Consider the following 16265-nt stretch of genomic DNA (forward strand, 5'->3'; position numbering starts at 1 on the left):
ATAAGCAATAACACATCTGTGTAAAAAAGTGCCTTGATGTTTATACTTGGAGAATGCTTCAGTTTGTGTTGCTCATCAGTAACAAAAACCTCAATACGTTGCATACCCAATTAATTGACACATGCACATTTTATGAAAACAGCAGCAGCAGGTCGGGCACAAAGACAGTCTGTTTGTTTAGGTAACCCTGAAGTAACGCCCATGACCATACAGTGCACACAACCTCCCATTGTGGTGAGTTGTGAGTTTGCTCTTGTGGAGGTGATCAGCCAAGTAACAAGTTGTTTCAACTTTCCAGGAACCCTGACGTGCGTGTGCTAAACAGAACACCGACTCTGCACGAGATTTGTCAAATGTTAAAGGTTATCCAATAGAAAAAAATCTCACTGATTTAAAATGCAGTTCCACCACCTTTGTATTGTATTTGCAATAGTTATAATGGAATTGCATGATGACGAAAAAGTGCAAGTTTTTATGGCTGCTAATATCCTTTCCTGTAACTATACACAAACTAGTGCAGGCTTGGAAAATAAAATGGCTACAACATGTATATGCAATACAAACCCTAGGATGTTGTGTAAATGCTTTGATTCTTAGCAGGATATTAAACTGTGTGATATATGTATTGAAGGTTATGTTATATCAGAGCAGGGCAGTCATAGAAGCATGGAGGGCAAAAAATAAAATCAAATAGAAAAGCCTTTGAGTGGTGTAAGAACCGAGGTTACTGCCAAGCGAGGACCAACACATTTAGGGCAGTTGTACGGGGGCCAGAGCTTGAGGTCTTTATACCAAAACTAATAATAGTAACTTACAGACAGCATGCAAAATAAAAAGTGATGCCTCTTCTACAAGATTATTTTGATGATGCATTGATCCAATTAATCCTTTCTGCTTAGCCTGCTGTTGGCAAACCATTAATTAGTGTGATTTAACAATGAATTGGCATGCAATTACAGCCCTGCTTATTCTGTAGGATACCTGGATTGCTTCCTACAGCTGCTTTTTAGTGTTTAGACAGATAGCTAGTAACAAGATAACATTATAAGCCTCATAAATAAATGAATAACAAGTGATTTACTTCCCAAACGCTGGTATCTTTTAGCCTTGACTTTATACAACAGTATGACATTGACCTAGCAGCCGTTCCTGGTAAAATAAAAATGAAATGGTTTGCTGGAGATATGGCTGCAATTTACATACTGTTTTCTGGCCTTTGGAAGGCATGTGTTATGCCTCTTTCTTGCCTCTTAAAGCTTGTTTTACTCAAGCATGCATTGCATGAGAAGAGAGATTAACTGAGTGCACCATACTTTGTCTTGCAGCCTTTTCACATCATACCTGACAAGATATTTGTGTGTGTGTTTAACTGTAGTTTTATAAAACGTATGTCTGCGAGGACCTTTTTGGTATGCAAACTGAAACACTGAAAACTGTACAGCAAAACGGTGAGGTGGGTGCATTACAAATCTTGGAAAATAATTTATAATGGATAGAGACTTTTCATCATGGCAAGGTTGTATCAGTCTGTTAATACTGGCTGTGGAGGAAAAACACAAGAAGTGACGTTTTGTAATTAGATGTATTTTGTGGTTAAGTTGGATAGCTCAGAAATGAGTTCAGTCTAGACAGCATAGCCCTGCTTGTAACCATTCTCTCTGTCTCTGGGTTCTTGATAGCTGTATAATCTGGCTGCAGTTGCCCTGTGCTGCAGGAATTTTTCAGACTGTGGAGGGAATTCAGCTTTTGGCACCACTTTGCCTGTGGAGGTTTAAACAAATTAGCTCAACAGTCTCCTCTGAGATAGACAGAGACTCTGGGCAAGCCCTTGTCGTGATTTCCACAGAGTAGATCTTTCCACAGAGTAGATCCCGTTGTAGGCCTTGCTGTGCAGCAGTGTCCCATTACACAGCTGTAAAGAAAACACCAAGGTCATGGTTCAGTTCACTCACTTACACAACAGGAAATAGAAACTGCTGTTTAACATGGCCACAGAACTACCTAAACACGCAATAAGAGTATCCATATTCCAGTAAGAATTGCATAAATTGAATGCCTGACAGGAACAGAGAGGGAAAAAAAACAAAAAACACAGTTTGCTAAATATTCATGCCCTGTTGTTGAATGCTTATTCACAGATTTCCCCTTAGGCAATTAATTGACATTTGCAACATTGCAATGGCAATTATGAAAAACAAAGCAATGTCTTTACAGCACTCATGATTTGAATGCTCTCTGAAAAATGGCTTTAATTTCAGTGGACCTCTAGTTAATGAGTTTTTGAATTTGTATATCATCACTGTCTAGTTGGTTCTAAATTAGGCTTGCACACAGCTATAGTCCATGCTGCCAACCCCCCCCCCGGAGTTGTTATGGGTATTAGACTCCTGAGATCCGCCAGGGGTCAAAAATACATGTTAAACAAGCTTATATGACAGTAATGTTAGAAAGTGTTGCTTGTGTTTACTAGGTTAGGGCTAATCGTGCTGAAGGGTAGAGAACATTGTGGTAGGAGATCAAAGTGGGATAGCAAGAATAATGGAAACTTGCATTATGTTTTAAGCATTGTTCAGGGGAATTTCTTTTTTTTTTTTGTATTTAAAACCAGATCCCCAGAGGTGCTTTCTCACTGAACTAATTGGGCAGGGAGATCCTGAACATTAATAGGATACCCATGGAGAAGACAGAAGCTGTTAACAGAGCCATTTCATGTAGTGAAAATAGCTAGGGAGGAGGAAGCAGAGATGCAACACGAATCTTGAGGTAACAAGATTATTTTAGAGAGCTGGATCCTACAAGTGCAGGTGCAAATGGCTCTTGATACTGTGGGGATGGGTCAAATAAGTAGAACAGAAAGGAAATTCACAGGCTGTCTGTGTGAATGGTGTCTGAAAAATTAACACTGGAAATAGTTATGGGGACGGGGATACCAGACTGCAGGTAGGCTCTCGAGTGAGGCCAGTAATCTGATGGACATGGAGAATTTAATTTCTCTCACTCCCTAGGAGGTTGGCCCACCAGGGTAGTCTTGAGGCATGTTAGTGGGGAATGTGGGGAAGCTCACTAATCCTTTACTTATGCTATCCCTGCTCAATGCAGACATGGTGTGATTGGGGAGAGAGGGGTAGATGTGAAGTGAGAAACCACATTGTCATTGAAGAGAAATGCTGCCTGTGGCTATGGTAACATTAAAATGCTCAAGATGGGCACTTTAAAAGGCATTTGTGATCTGGCTTTATGCTTGCTTTGATGTACACGTTGGCAGTCAAACTGACTGCCCTCAGATACTGTTGGGTTTCTAGTCCTGAACTCCAGGTAAAACGTGCAGTGTCTGCATGAGGTCCAGCCGAATCAGTACACTTGAAAGTTTCCTTAAATCCACACTTGCCGCCCCCCCCCCCCCCCCCCCAAGACATTTGAGGAGACTTTAATTAAATTCATAGGAAGTAAATGACTGGAATAGAGTGTTGGTCTGTTGTTTCTACGCAAAAGTCATAATCTGATTGTGTGCCAGCCCCTGCAAGATCAAAAACAATTTATACCAACTTACTCTGCCACAAGTTGAGTCTAGACAAAAAACTGAATGTATTTGTCTGCTCCTTCCTGTCCTCCCACCTTCCGTGTTTAACAGCAAGGAGAGGAGACATGCCTTTTCACAGAGAATCAAGCTCTTATTAGCTTCCACCTACAGCACTGGTTTACGTTTGCTCCTTTTGTTAACTGTGAAAGGAAGGAAGGAAGACTGCTCAAATATGTCTTAGATCAGTGGCCTCTAGTTCTTTTTCATCATCAGTAATAACCATTTAGAAGAAGAATATTGGTTCTTTAATGGATTTCACTGCAAATTAACAGTCCTTGTGTACTTTCAGGCAAAGCTTCTGTCAAACTTTAATGTTAGAGACATCTGGTTGGTTTAGAAGTTTTATAAGGCATTTTTTTTTTCAGTGTGATCTGTAAAACTGTTCCCACTTAATTATTATTATTTTTTTTTTTTTTTTATTTATTTTTTTTTTTCTCATTTGTTAAAGACTGGACCCAACTATCCATAGTTTAGTCCTGGTAGCCATTTGGCATTTGGAGGATCACTCTGTATGATCGCATAATAGTCAATTAGCAAATGCAGTGCATTTTCCAAAACATGTTGATTAGCAGAAAAAGCATGTGCACAGAAGTAATTGTTCAAATTTGAAAACTTCTGAAATTTTTTAATTTCGTTTTTCTGAAGGAACAGCTTGTAACAACAATGGTGTATTTAAAAAAAAAAAAAAGCCAACTACTTTAGGGGGCATGTTTGCAACAAAGTGGAGTTTTATATATTGTCTAATAAATCAAAACTTGAGCATTGACTTTTCAAAGCATTGGGTGTTGGTGCCAGATACATTTGTAGTATTGTTACAGCAGCGTCTTGAAGTCTTTTCACTAATGAATTGCCTTTTGTAGTCGGGAGCAGTGGCATCTTTGTTTTGCCCCTCTGGTGTTAAAGATTCCCCAGGTTGCTAAGGGCTGATGCAAGTGATACTGCAGGATTGAAGAGCAGATAAGACAGCTGTGAATGTGTCTATTCATAGGCAGTGGAGACAAGGCATTAGATAAGAAACTACTTAGTGGGTGATCTGATCATTTACCTTCTTTACAGTTCACCTGCTTTATACTTCTAGATGCACAACTTGCATGACCGCGTTTCATGGTCAGCACATTTTATGCTCAAACCAGGATTGCACACATCCTAGTCAGCAATGCATGGGTAAAATTTTGCAGTACTTGTTTGGGCACATTTTTAATGTCAGGATTCAAATGAAATGAGTGCTGTTCACGTTTCAGTTTTCAAACTTCTATGTAAAATCAGATTTCAACCTGTGGGTATTATTTCTTTGGGAGGGCAGTGTTTTTTATATAGGTCTGTGTGTATAATATATATATATATATATATATATATATATATATATATATATATATAAGGGATAACTACATATATTTTAATTAAGATTAAATCGAATCCTGCAGTGTGTTTGATAGCAGATTCTTCTTTTATATCAAATTTACAAGTTTGCAGATGATCTTCTGGGTTTGTTTCTTGGCTTAAAAGCTTTTGCACAAGGTGGTCTACATATTGATGGCAGTTGTGTGTGTGTGTGTGTGTGTGTGTGTGTGTGTGTGTGTGTGTGTGTGTATTTTCAGATTTGCTGAAGGTTAGCACAATAGTTTAATATGCCCCAGCTTGCTAGGTGGTCCAACTGTGGTTTTCTTCTACAGGAACACAGTTATTAGGAGAACACCATGGCAGTGGTTGGGGCACTAGATCAAAAGACCCAGGAGTGACGTTAACAGCGGCTGCAATAATAGACAAATAGTCGTCTACACAAATGCACTGCTTTTTTGGTTGGTTACAAACATTCTCAGTAGGTTAAAGTTTAGAGGTTCAAATGTTTAATGCTAAAGTTTAAACCGAACACTCCTAGCTGTACACGACAGTAATTTAACTTCTGCACAGTTTTGCTTGGAAACTAATTCACCGAAGGTTGGGCTTTAAACCTTTTTTGTCTCTGTGCACATTATTACAAAGTGCAAATTCCCACCAAGTCCACTTTGTCACTGAATCCAAACTCGTCAATTTTAGGGCAGTTTAGAAACTGAACAGGTACTGATTCTCAAACATCATTTTTACTATTCCCTATTTACAGCTAATCCTCCTATCTCTAAGCTTTATATGAGGCTTGTGTTAGGTTTGGGGGGGTCTATAAATAGTGTGAATAAAACCACAGATATTTCAGTGCATTTATGTGGGTATTAATCATAGTTGCAGAACGGTTTTGTTTATCCAAAACACAGCCCTCTGCTTTAAATCATTCTGCTAACTCTGTTTCTATTTTAAGTCCAAGCAGCACTTTATTGATCATCCGAAACCAGATCAAGGCTGCAGCACCATACGTTCTTGCCTGAAGGCTCTTTTAAAGGCTCCGAGCTATGGTTTCCTGTAGGTCTCTGAAAGCGTATCCTTCATGCAATGTTTTTTTTTTTTTTTTTTCTGTGTTAACACTATTTTTCGTTGAGGTTGCTCTGAAATATGAGCACAGTTAACAGAAATATGATCAGCATAGAAGATGCAACCCTTTGCCCCTACACCTGTGATTTACTATACAGGTCTAACCCACTGTATTGCTTCTGGCTGTTTTACAAAGCTGCCCTTCCTGGGACAGTGGTGTTGTGTGTGTGTGTGTGTTTTTTTTTATTTTTTTATTTTTTTTTTGTTCCAGTAGATTAAGAGAAAGCTTTACGCTAGCGGGCAACAATGGCCTTTGGGGCCCCACCAATTTTCAGTGTTTTTATAATGAAAAGAAATACTGTGTATGCTTTTGCAAACAAGCTGTTTAGCTGACTGAAAAGTCAGACAGTTGGCTACCTCTGGGTAAGAATTGCAGTAGCTCAGTTTTTTTTTTCCTCATTGTCTTCAACTGAGTTTGTGGGTAAGGCTGGTAGCAGCTAGCAGCCTGCCAAGGGTTGTGCCAATCAAAGCTCATCATTTCCACCCTAATGCCACTCTAGTTACAGATATTGTGTGTGTGTGATATATATATAAATTACATTTCTGTCATTTTAGGCGTAAACGGAAGCTGGAAGTAATATGACCTCCACGCATTAAAGAGCTGAAAACGTACTTGAGGGAGGGCTCTAATAAAGGGAATGACATCAGTAGCTCCTGGGAATATGTGCTTCCGAACCCTTCCAGGAGGTTTATAACCAGAGATGAAGCCTGCAACATAAATCTGGGAAAATGATTGATTGATTGATTGATTGATGCAGCACACTCTGCCAGGTCTTCCTGTAACTAATAAGGAAAAAAGGTGTCCTATAGATGTCTAGCCATGGTTTCTTAACACAGGAAAATTGTCTGTTTTCAGACAGAAATAAATGAACTTGTTTAACATACTGTAGCTTCTGCCAAGTTGCTGTATGCTTAGTTGGCTGAATTTATTTTTCTTGCAGTTTCAATTCCAGGCAGTACAGGATATATAAGTCTGTGTGGAAGTATTCAAATATAGAAACCTGCTATAAAAGAAGTATGATGTTTGAGAACTAGACAAAGTTAATTTTTTGTGATTTTTGTAATCCTGGTGATGCTCTATATACTGCACATGAATTACCATGCTGTCCCTTTCAAAAGTACAGATCTAAAGACAGTAAACAATTTTTTTTTCTTCTGATTTTTGTATACATGTTCTGTGAAAAATTAAAACCCCAAACCCAAACTCATTTTTCCCCATTATATTACTGCAAGACGAATAATACATTTTGCTTGGTTTTTAGCAAGGGTTCAGTGACTCATGCAACAGACTGGCTAGATACAATTTAAGCTTCCCTTTTACTGCTTGTGTGTGTGTGTGGAGACAGAAAGGATGTTTCAAGAGGAAGTGGACAGACTCAGAGGCCCAGGAGTCTGGGGGTAGCAGAGGGAGAGAAAGAGGTCCATGGCACAGAGCTGTACAGCAGGCCTGATAAATAGGAGAAATTAGGAAACACTACATTACTGAAGGTATAAACCAGTGCAGTCAGATCATTAGAGTTCATGTGATTGTTTTAGGAGGATTGCAGAAATCAACAGGCAGGGGAAGATGTAAGGATGATCCAGATCCTGGGTTGGTTATGACTTTACTCGCAGTGTTTGTTGATTTTTATGTTACCCACGCACAACTAGAATGTCTTCTGTTTGTTTTAAACTGCAGTGTTTCTGCTGAATACACAAGCTGGCACACCAATATTATAATTCTTTGATTTGCCTGGAGTGTTTTCTGTGAACTGCAAGCTTTTCTGTAATTGTTCTGCTCTGGCTTTAGACACTGAATAGTCGCTTTATAGATCATTTGGTTTTTACCATACCTCCATATAATTTGGTGTGCCGTCTTTCAGCCCTTCTTGTAGTAAGTTGTTTCCTGCTTTTAGTATAGTTCTGTAACTGTACATTGTTCGTTACAGCTCAGTGTTGCAGAATGACCTTTTAACAAAGTTCACCGGGTGTAATATTTTGAGTAGCTCTTTAGTGTTCAGTGTTGCTGTGCTTCCTTTTAATTCTATAGCTACAAACACCTACGAAGGGTGAACTGTTCCATTAGCAGCGTAGTCTTGAGCTAGGCTGCACAGATACTGCCAACATTTATTCCCTTAAGAAGGTAAACGCCAGGTGGCCTCAAACTTGCTGCCACTTTGTTCACCCTAATCACTGCCATCTTTCCTCAGGATACAGAAGCACTTTGCCAGCAAAGGGTTACAGCAAACTACGTACCCTTATGCACATACAATTAGAGATTATACACTTTACATGCTTGGTGCCTGTAACGAACTAACAATTTTATATATATGTGTGTGGTGGTGTGTGGGTGTTTTTTCTTTTTTTTAATCTTCCCATTACTGATGAGTAATCTCAGACAACTGTGTTAATTTGACAAGTTCTTGTTAACTTTTGTTCAGGGTTGGTTCCAGTATAGCCAGTTTGAGCTGATTTTCAGTTGCTGTTAATTGTGCAATACTACTTCCTTTGTGCACTGCGAGGCAGAGCGTTTTATTGCCGGTCTTTGCGTAAGCTGAGTCCGGTTCAACACCTATACAAGTCACTTTTGGGAAAACAGTACAAAAGGGGAGTTGTAGCACATGCAGGAAAGAGTTGAAAGTCATGCACCATGTATGGTCTTTCCTTTTTTACAGTGTGGACAAAAAAATGGAGAATGCCTTAATAGCCCACAATGCAAAGATCCATGTGCCTTGTTCAGGTGGAAACCGGGTACCTTGTGGTATTTGTGTTCATGGTAATCTGTTCACAACCGGAGTTGTTGTTGTTGTTGTTGTTACTGGTTGTTTGTGTAGCAACAATGATCCAATTATTTGGCCAGTCGGTGCAGTACAGAAGATCTGCTATATTGAGGTATGTCAAATAGAGATGTGTTTTCAACAGTGTCTTTTTCAAGTTAAAAGTACAGAAATGCATCCTTAGTTGAATGCCTTTAAGTTTATTAACATTGACTGATTTCCAGACTATTGGTTTTGGTGTACTTGCTAACTGTCGGACAGATGTATTTAATAATTTTTAAATATTAATCACCAACAGTTGTGTGTGTGTGTTTGTTTTTTTTTTAATATAAATGTTTTTTGGCAATTAATTTTGCCCACAGCATAAATCAGTTTTGTCTAATACTAACAGTACACACTGGTCCTGTTTTAAAACCACTCTCCCTGCATGCTTCTACAAATCTTGATGTAAAACATTTAGAGAGCTTTGCATATTGATTTTTGTATTGCTGGTGCTTGGCTCTGAGCTCCTCCGCAATAAAGTTAGAGATACATAAATAAAGATGTGGAGGAGAAATACAGTTAAGACGGTTACAAACACTTACCATTGGGCCAATTGTAGCAGCTTTACTATTGCTGCTCCTGTTGCCTCCTACAAACTGACTCCTTACCCCTTAGGTATAATGGCAGTGAGCTCCCATGATATCCAAATCTCACTGTCCACTAAACTGGTTAAGCAAGCCTAGTCAGCCTGCTTGGGGTACTGTCCATTAGTGCCAGTGATTACAGTCCAATAATGCTATTGTCAATCAAGGTTACACCCTTGTCCCTTACTCCATATATGTGACTCAATTTCCCATCCCACACATACATTATAATGAAAAGAAAATGAGCCACAGTACTTTGAATAGACAACTGTAACAATTGTATAAACTTACAGCAGTGGGCAACAGATATACAAATACACACTGTATCTAGTGCACGTAGACCCTTGCTAATAGCATTACACCTCTTTCATAGGTTTCTTTCCAGTGTGTTTGTCAATTACACAGAAAATGTGATTTTAAAATACGGTTTACCATTCAGAAAGCAGTGGTAAATGGTTTGTTTGACTAAAGAGATTATTCATCATTGCAAATGTTGGATAATACCTGTGTCCAGTACATGGGCAGGTTTTCATGAAAGATTGCAGATCTCACTATTTTTGCATGTCTTCTGCCTTTCAATTTGTCAGGCTTTAATTGCACTATAGCTGCAGTTCATGTGCTGGTAGATAAACTGCAACTGTGTCTACATTTTTCATAAAGTCCACATGTTACGCCATTCTTTAGAAAAAAAGGCTACACACCGGTACAGTACAGAATGTCCTGCATCTGCAATTGTGTAACCACTTCCCAAATGCAAATGGTGCCATCTGCTCATTTCTAAATCTAATCCTGGCTTAGGCTATAATTGTAAAAATAAAGTACTCTGTCATGGGTGGCAATTTTAATTAAGGGTGACCAATAAAAGATATATTAAAAGTGGAAACAAAATTGTGCACGAAACTAGTACAAATTACTGAAGTAGATGTTGGCTGTGTGTAATGCTTAATGTTGACTATAAAATACTTTGTGCTCTGTTAAGACTACTGCCTGTTGATGCTCAATTTCATTGCAAACTTGGATATAATAAAATAGATGCATGCAATGGAAAAGTGTCATTTTTATTTGATGTATACAATGCATCAGTAAAAGGGTGCTGTAAAAAACAAGAGGGTTAAACAAAACTAGAAAAAAGGCTTCATCTGCCATGTGCTCTGGTAGTTGTCTGTGGTTACTTGCAGCTGATGTCTGCAAAATACTTCATATTGCATTAGAAACATTGCAACTAGGATCCACTATTCATATCTTAAACTGTTTGATTTTACACCTTCAATCAATGTTTTGCAGGCAGAAACCAGGACCTGTGAGAGCCACACTGTTTGAAAGAGTAAGAAGGTACATTTAGTTTATTTTAGATTTATTTTATTTTTTTAATTTTAAAAGTTGCAGACTATTTATTTTTATTTATTTATTTATTTATTTATTTATGTGTGTGTATTTTTTTCCTGTTTGTTGCAGGCATCTATTTTTATATTAAAATGTCTTCTAAAATGTCCAGTTCAAACAACGTATCTCAAGCAAGGAGGACAGTCCAACAGTTAAGAATAGAAGCCAGTATTGAGAGGATAAAGGTAAAGTTTCACTCTGCATTTATAACTGTGGTCCAATGTATTGCTTAATTCCAAGGTCATAGATCTCATTTGGTAAAGAACAACAACATATTCTTATCTGCCCCAGTTTTTGCACAGGAATATATTTTAGAAATGCATGCACCTTTCCTTTTTAGAAGTCTTGCAAACAAGTTAGAATGGGCAAGCAAAGATCTATTTAGGGCTAGTTGACCCCAGGCACCAGGGTCAATGCCTCTGCTTTTGTTCAGCTATTGTTTTGTGGTCTTTTACTGTCCACCAAATATACGTAAACTGTGTTCCATTTAATTTAACTTTTAACAAAACATCCTCCTATCTCCAATTGCCACACACAATACTGGAGTGTTGCTCTTCGGCTTCTGTTGAGGTTACCCTGGGGCTGTTTTGAAGGCTATGACCTTGCACAGCAATGAGGGTTCTGTATTTCCAACACATCAATTCACAGGCAATCGCACGAAACTGAAGAAACTTTTGAACTTTTGTTTTCTGTTGTGTGTTGGGGTGTGTGTTCTTTTTTTTTCAGTTGTTTTAATGGTGATAAATACTGCCTTTCTGGTTTCTCCAGGTTTCAAAGGCATCTGCAGACCTTATGCACTACTGTGGGGAACATGCCAAGTACGACCCTCTGCTAATGGGCATCCCAGCGTCGGAAAACCCCTTCAAGGACAAGAAGCCTTGTACTATATTGTAGGGGACAACTGAACTTTGCTTTTTAATGTGGTGGGTTTTTTTTATATAGACAAAAAACAGTTTAAATAATCTCATTTTATGTAGTCTTAAGGCATCCTGGTACGTACTCTGTTTTAAGGTAATTTTACATGATGAAATAATAACATTCATGTGTCCTTTTTTTTCTCTTTCTGTTTTAATCTGCGTTAGCAGGGTGGGGGAGCACAAAACAAAACCATACTATATATAAAATTATAATTATATATATATATATATATATATATATATATATATATATATATATATATTTATTTATAATTTTGTGCCAGGTAATGAAAGTTCTATCAACAGTTATCTGGATGTTGTACTGGCTTATAACAGGGTTTGAGGTCTGTGGTATGCAGCATATACGTGCTCTGTCTGTTTGAGACCAAAGTTGCCTCAGAATTTCCCTTTATGTACAATGAAGGAGGTTTTTAACAAGTACTTTTTTGTATATGTGCTTCTTTTTGACTAGATTCTCCTTTTTTGCCAGCTGCTCCTTTTTATAATTGGTCATTTAAAAAATGTATTTAGACAGGAGTACTACAAAGTTCAGAAAACCTAACCTTGCATCCTGAAATATATATTGACATTCTGTTGTATTAAAGTGCTAATTCTGTCATTGGTTTTTTTTTTTTTTTTATAAGATTGTTCACAATATTTGCATGTTATACTTTCACCACTGGGATTGTATGCTTTTGACAGTCTTATGACTGGTGGGGGGTGTGTGTTAAAGGGAGCCAAACACGGCACTGGAATGCAAAACAGACACATTTTCAAGTGCACTTTTGTTGAGGCATACAGCTATTGTGACATCAGTAGTACTGGATGACGTCGTAACTGCATGTAGCCCTTTTTGTTTTCTGGGTGGACAGCCAGGAGTGTTATACGATGTAAGCTGAATAGAGTGACATCTATTCAGAAGCTTCCTGGGATGTCCAGTAAATGTACAAAGAGCGGTCAGCATAACTTCAGGATGACGACTGTTTCTGTTTTGCAAATCAGTTTTGTCCTTTTGCCCAAGCTCACGTTTCATGTGCATCACAAACTTTTACCACAGTTCACCACTTCACACAGATTCTAATCTCACGGATGGTTAAAGGTTGCTCGGTTATTTTTTAGGCCTGTATTAAAAGGGTTATATATTGCTTGAATTTTACGGTACTGCCGCATGACGACACAAATTAATCTTGCATGTTGTTCCTAATGCCTAAATGCCAATGCAGCCATCTCTCTTTCGTATATATTTACTGTAGATTTTGAGTTGCCTGTTGCTCTTTTTGTCTGACACTGAATAAACGTATACCGTATAAAAAGAAATTGTGTAGTTCCATAAAAGTTTAACGTTTTGATTTAATTGGATAAGTCATCGATATCCCGCTAGCACAAGACTCCGGGGTGATAACGCTTCTATTTTGTTAATGTAGAGTCATCACAAAAATGTTGGGCTTTCCATTAGTCTGGTATTGATGACTTATCGGAGTTACGAAACAGTCCAATATAGAAATACTGGTTTTAAAAGACAAGTGGTTAATAACTTAGGAACCAACGTTTTTAAAATGCAAACTGGAAACCCAGATATCTAACTGTAAATATAATATTACTGAGTGTGTTACAACATCAGTAGGCAAGAGAGAATAGAAGAACTTACAGGGCAGAACTTCTTCACATACACACACTACCTCTTACCTTGGAGGTAAGCAAAGAGAAGGCCTTCTCCTAACATAATACTGTAATAAATGGCAAGGGCAGCAGCATTGCCTTGCATGTTAAGTTGGAAATGCCTTCAAACAAGCAAAAGGAAGGATTTTTCTGTTGTAGTAATTAATTATTCAACAATAGTATTCCATTTTGAGATGATGGAAAATTAATCTACGGTATATATATTTTTTAATCTGTTTTGATAGTTGTGAAGCTTATGTGCCACAGTGCAACCAGCATCTTTGTGCCAGCTATACTCCTCTAACCAGTATTGGCCTTGTTAAAGTGTGTGTCTGTTGTGGTAGAATAGCACAGAGCAATCAGGAGAGCAATGTCTTGTAACTGATCCACTTTTGCGATTGCTCCATAGCCATAAATGTGGTTTTGGCGATGATGAAAATCAAGGTTAATAACACTAAAAAGGAAGGATTTGTTTTAGATGCTAACATGTTATCAAAGTATTGAATTATATGAAGTTATCTGGCCACTTTGAGCTGCATAGATTCACTGCTCAATATGGGCAGCAAATGTCCCATTTGAAATGTGATGGAATCTTAAGTAGCAATTTACTGCACACAATGGTGTCTAACAAGTAGTACAGTGCAGGTGTGTACAGTAGATCCAATAGTTACTAAATGCACTAGATCAGCACAGTGAACCCTATGGCAGCAGAACACTATTAAATATATGCTGCCATATTTAAGTGTTCAGTGTGTGGATCTAGTATATGTCTACCATTTGAAATGTGGATACATGGTTCTCATTGGCCCACCTATTAAAAGCACTGCCCTCTGGGAGAGTCATGCCATGGTTAGAATTGCCAACGATGGCATTCCTTAAATCAGCAGTGGGCCGCTCACTTTATAATGGCACTGTACATTAAGATTTGTTTCTCTCTGCACATGTTATTGAATGGTGGAGTGTCAAGCCACGTTACTGCCAGTGGCATTACGTTGTATAAAACCAGCTGTCATTAAGCAACACCGGTAAATCTAAATGGCCAAAACTTCAGCCAAAGGACTGCAACCCTTTTACTGAAAAGTCTTTGTGTACATCATGCAATAATGCTTAGAAAGGTTCTCTACTTTGAGTGGTATGAAACAAATAATGAATTTCCAAGTCTTAAAAAAGTGAGTGTCTAAATTGATTGATTGAGAAGCAGTTAATGTAAGTAGATTATCAGCCCACCCCCCTTTCTATTTGTTGGTTTGTCGATATGCAAAAATAAAAAATGGGCCATTTTTTATTCTAAGTCCTCAAAATATATCTAAACAAGCCAAACTGCCAATTAATGTACTGCAAAAGTAGGAATGAAGGCTTGATGGCCAAAAATGTGGAAACCTCTACATGGCTGCTCCGAGTGTGACCAGCTGCCTAAGTGTGTTTCTAAACGTGTTCTCTGACGGTGTGCTAGGAGGCCTGATTTCTTATATTGTGTATTGATTTTTCTTCTGCTTTCGTTCTGCTGTACTTGTTTATATTGCTTTGCTTGAGCTGGATAACCCTGACTCCCTTTCCACAATCGTGTTGCTGTGTTTAACAGTTTCAATTCAAAAGTACATAAACACCTTGCTTTTCTATCAAGTATGCTTGTTGTTTTTTTTTTGGGGGGGGGGGGGGTTTGCCAACGTGATGTCTTTTTATGTGCACAATTTAACCAGATTTAAGTTTCCTCTTGGATGAATCGATTCTCCTCTATCCTCCTATGTATTGTGCAGGTAGATCAGTCAAAACTGGACAGTTTGGTATGTAAACGCTGTACATCTTTATTTTGGGTCCGAATACAGAATTACAAAAGGATTGATTCCCTGTGCATGTAAACGTATTTAATAGTGAGTGTATATATATATATATATATATATATATATATATATATATATATATATATATATATATATATATATATATATATATATATATATATGTGTGTGTATATATATATATATGTGTATATATATATATATATATATATATATATATATATATATATATATATGTGTGTGTATATATATATATATGTGTATATATATATATATATATATATATATATATATATATATATATATATATATATATAATGTAAACCCAGAATCTGTACTTTGCAAAGTACTGTACTATTAAACGTCATGGGTGTAATTACTGCACATTCACTTCAATAAACATTGCCAGCATTTTATACCAGTTGTGTCTTTGTTTTACTATTGTGGTATTTTAAATGAAAATAAAAATCATAACTTGGAATCTACTATTAAAATAAACTAGGGACAGTCATGATTGGGAAAGGGCTGGGTTTGGTGCCTGTGTCGCCCCTCTCAGAAACCCTTGCTGTAAAGATCTTGCTATCCCTAAAAAGATAAGTCCCATTTTCAAACGCATGTAAAATATTGCCATTTTTTTCATTATGCAGGCCTAATCTAAATGTTTTGTTTTGTAATGGTGACTTTATAAAAACAAAAAAAACTCCCATACCATAAACCCTTCCCCTAGCAGAGTTTCTGCATAGCAACAGCAAATACAGGTTTTACTACACTGAGATTATGGCATTTGTTTATAACATAAATACCTGATGATTCCAGAGTAATGATTTGGTTAAATACTAGGGTGCAGCTGGTATTTAATTGATTTGTAATCTGCCTTGGATTGCTAATTAGGACAAAGAAGGAAAGTATATCTTTGCAGATAACTAAGGGTATTTTCTCCATGAGTTGTATACAAAATTCAATTTAATTGGGATTCCAGATCCTGTTGTTAAGAAATATATATATTGATACAAATAGAGAAAAACTGTCAAGTGCCCCCACTCACAACACATCACAACCTGCCACTGAATGGCTGGTCTGAT

General features: G+C 37.5%; 1 protein-coding gene across 4 annotated transcripts in view; it reads left to right on the forward strand.

Moving 5' to 3' along the window:
• LOC117413369 (guanine nucleotide-binding protein G(I)/G(S)/G(O) subunit gamma-12-like) overlaps window positions 1-15007 on the forward strand; it is a 42293-nt gene extending 27286 nt beyond the window's left edge. For 3 of the 4 annotated variants that reach the window (XM_059031580.1, XM_034022454.3, XM_034022464.3), the window contains 3 exons: window positions 10710-10757; window positions 10881-10993; window positions 11577-15007. In XM_059031580.1, coding sequence (XP_058887563.1) covers window positions 10901-10993; window positions 11577-11702 — 219 coding nt within the window. In that variant the 5' untranslated portion in view covers window positions 10710-10757; window positions 10881-10900 and the 3' untranslated portion in view covers window positions 11703-15007. Of the gene's footprint in view, window positions 1-2671; window positions 2764-10709; window positions 10758-10880; window positions 10994-11576 lie in introns of those variants that run through there. The other variant, XM_034022484.3, reaches the window with a different exon arrangement.
• The last annotated feature ends 1258 nt before the right edge of the window (window positions 15008-16265 follow it).

The sequence above is a fragment of the Acipenser ruthenus genome, chromosome 10, assembly GCF_902713425.1.
Source record: "Acipenser ruthenus chromosome 10, fAciRut3.2 maternal haplotype, whole genome shotgun sequence".
Lineage (NCBI taxonomy): Eukaryota > Metazoa > Chordata > Actinopteri > Acipenseriformes > Acipenseridae > Acipenser > Acipenser ruthenus.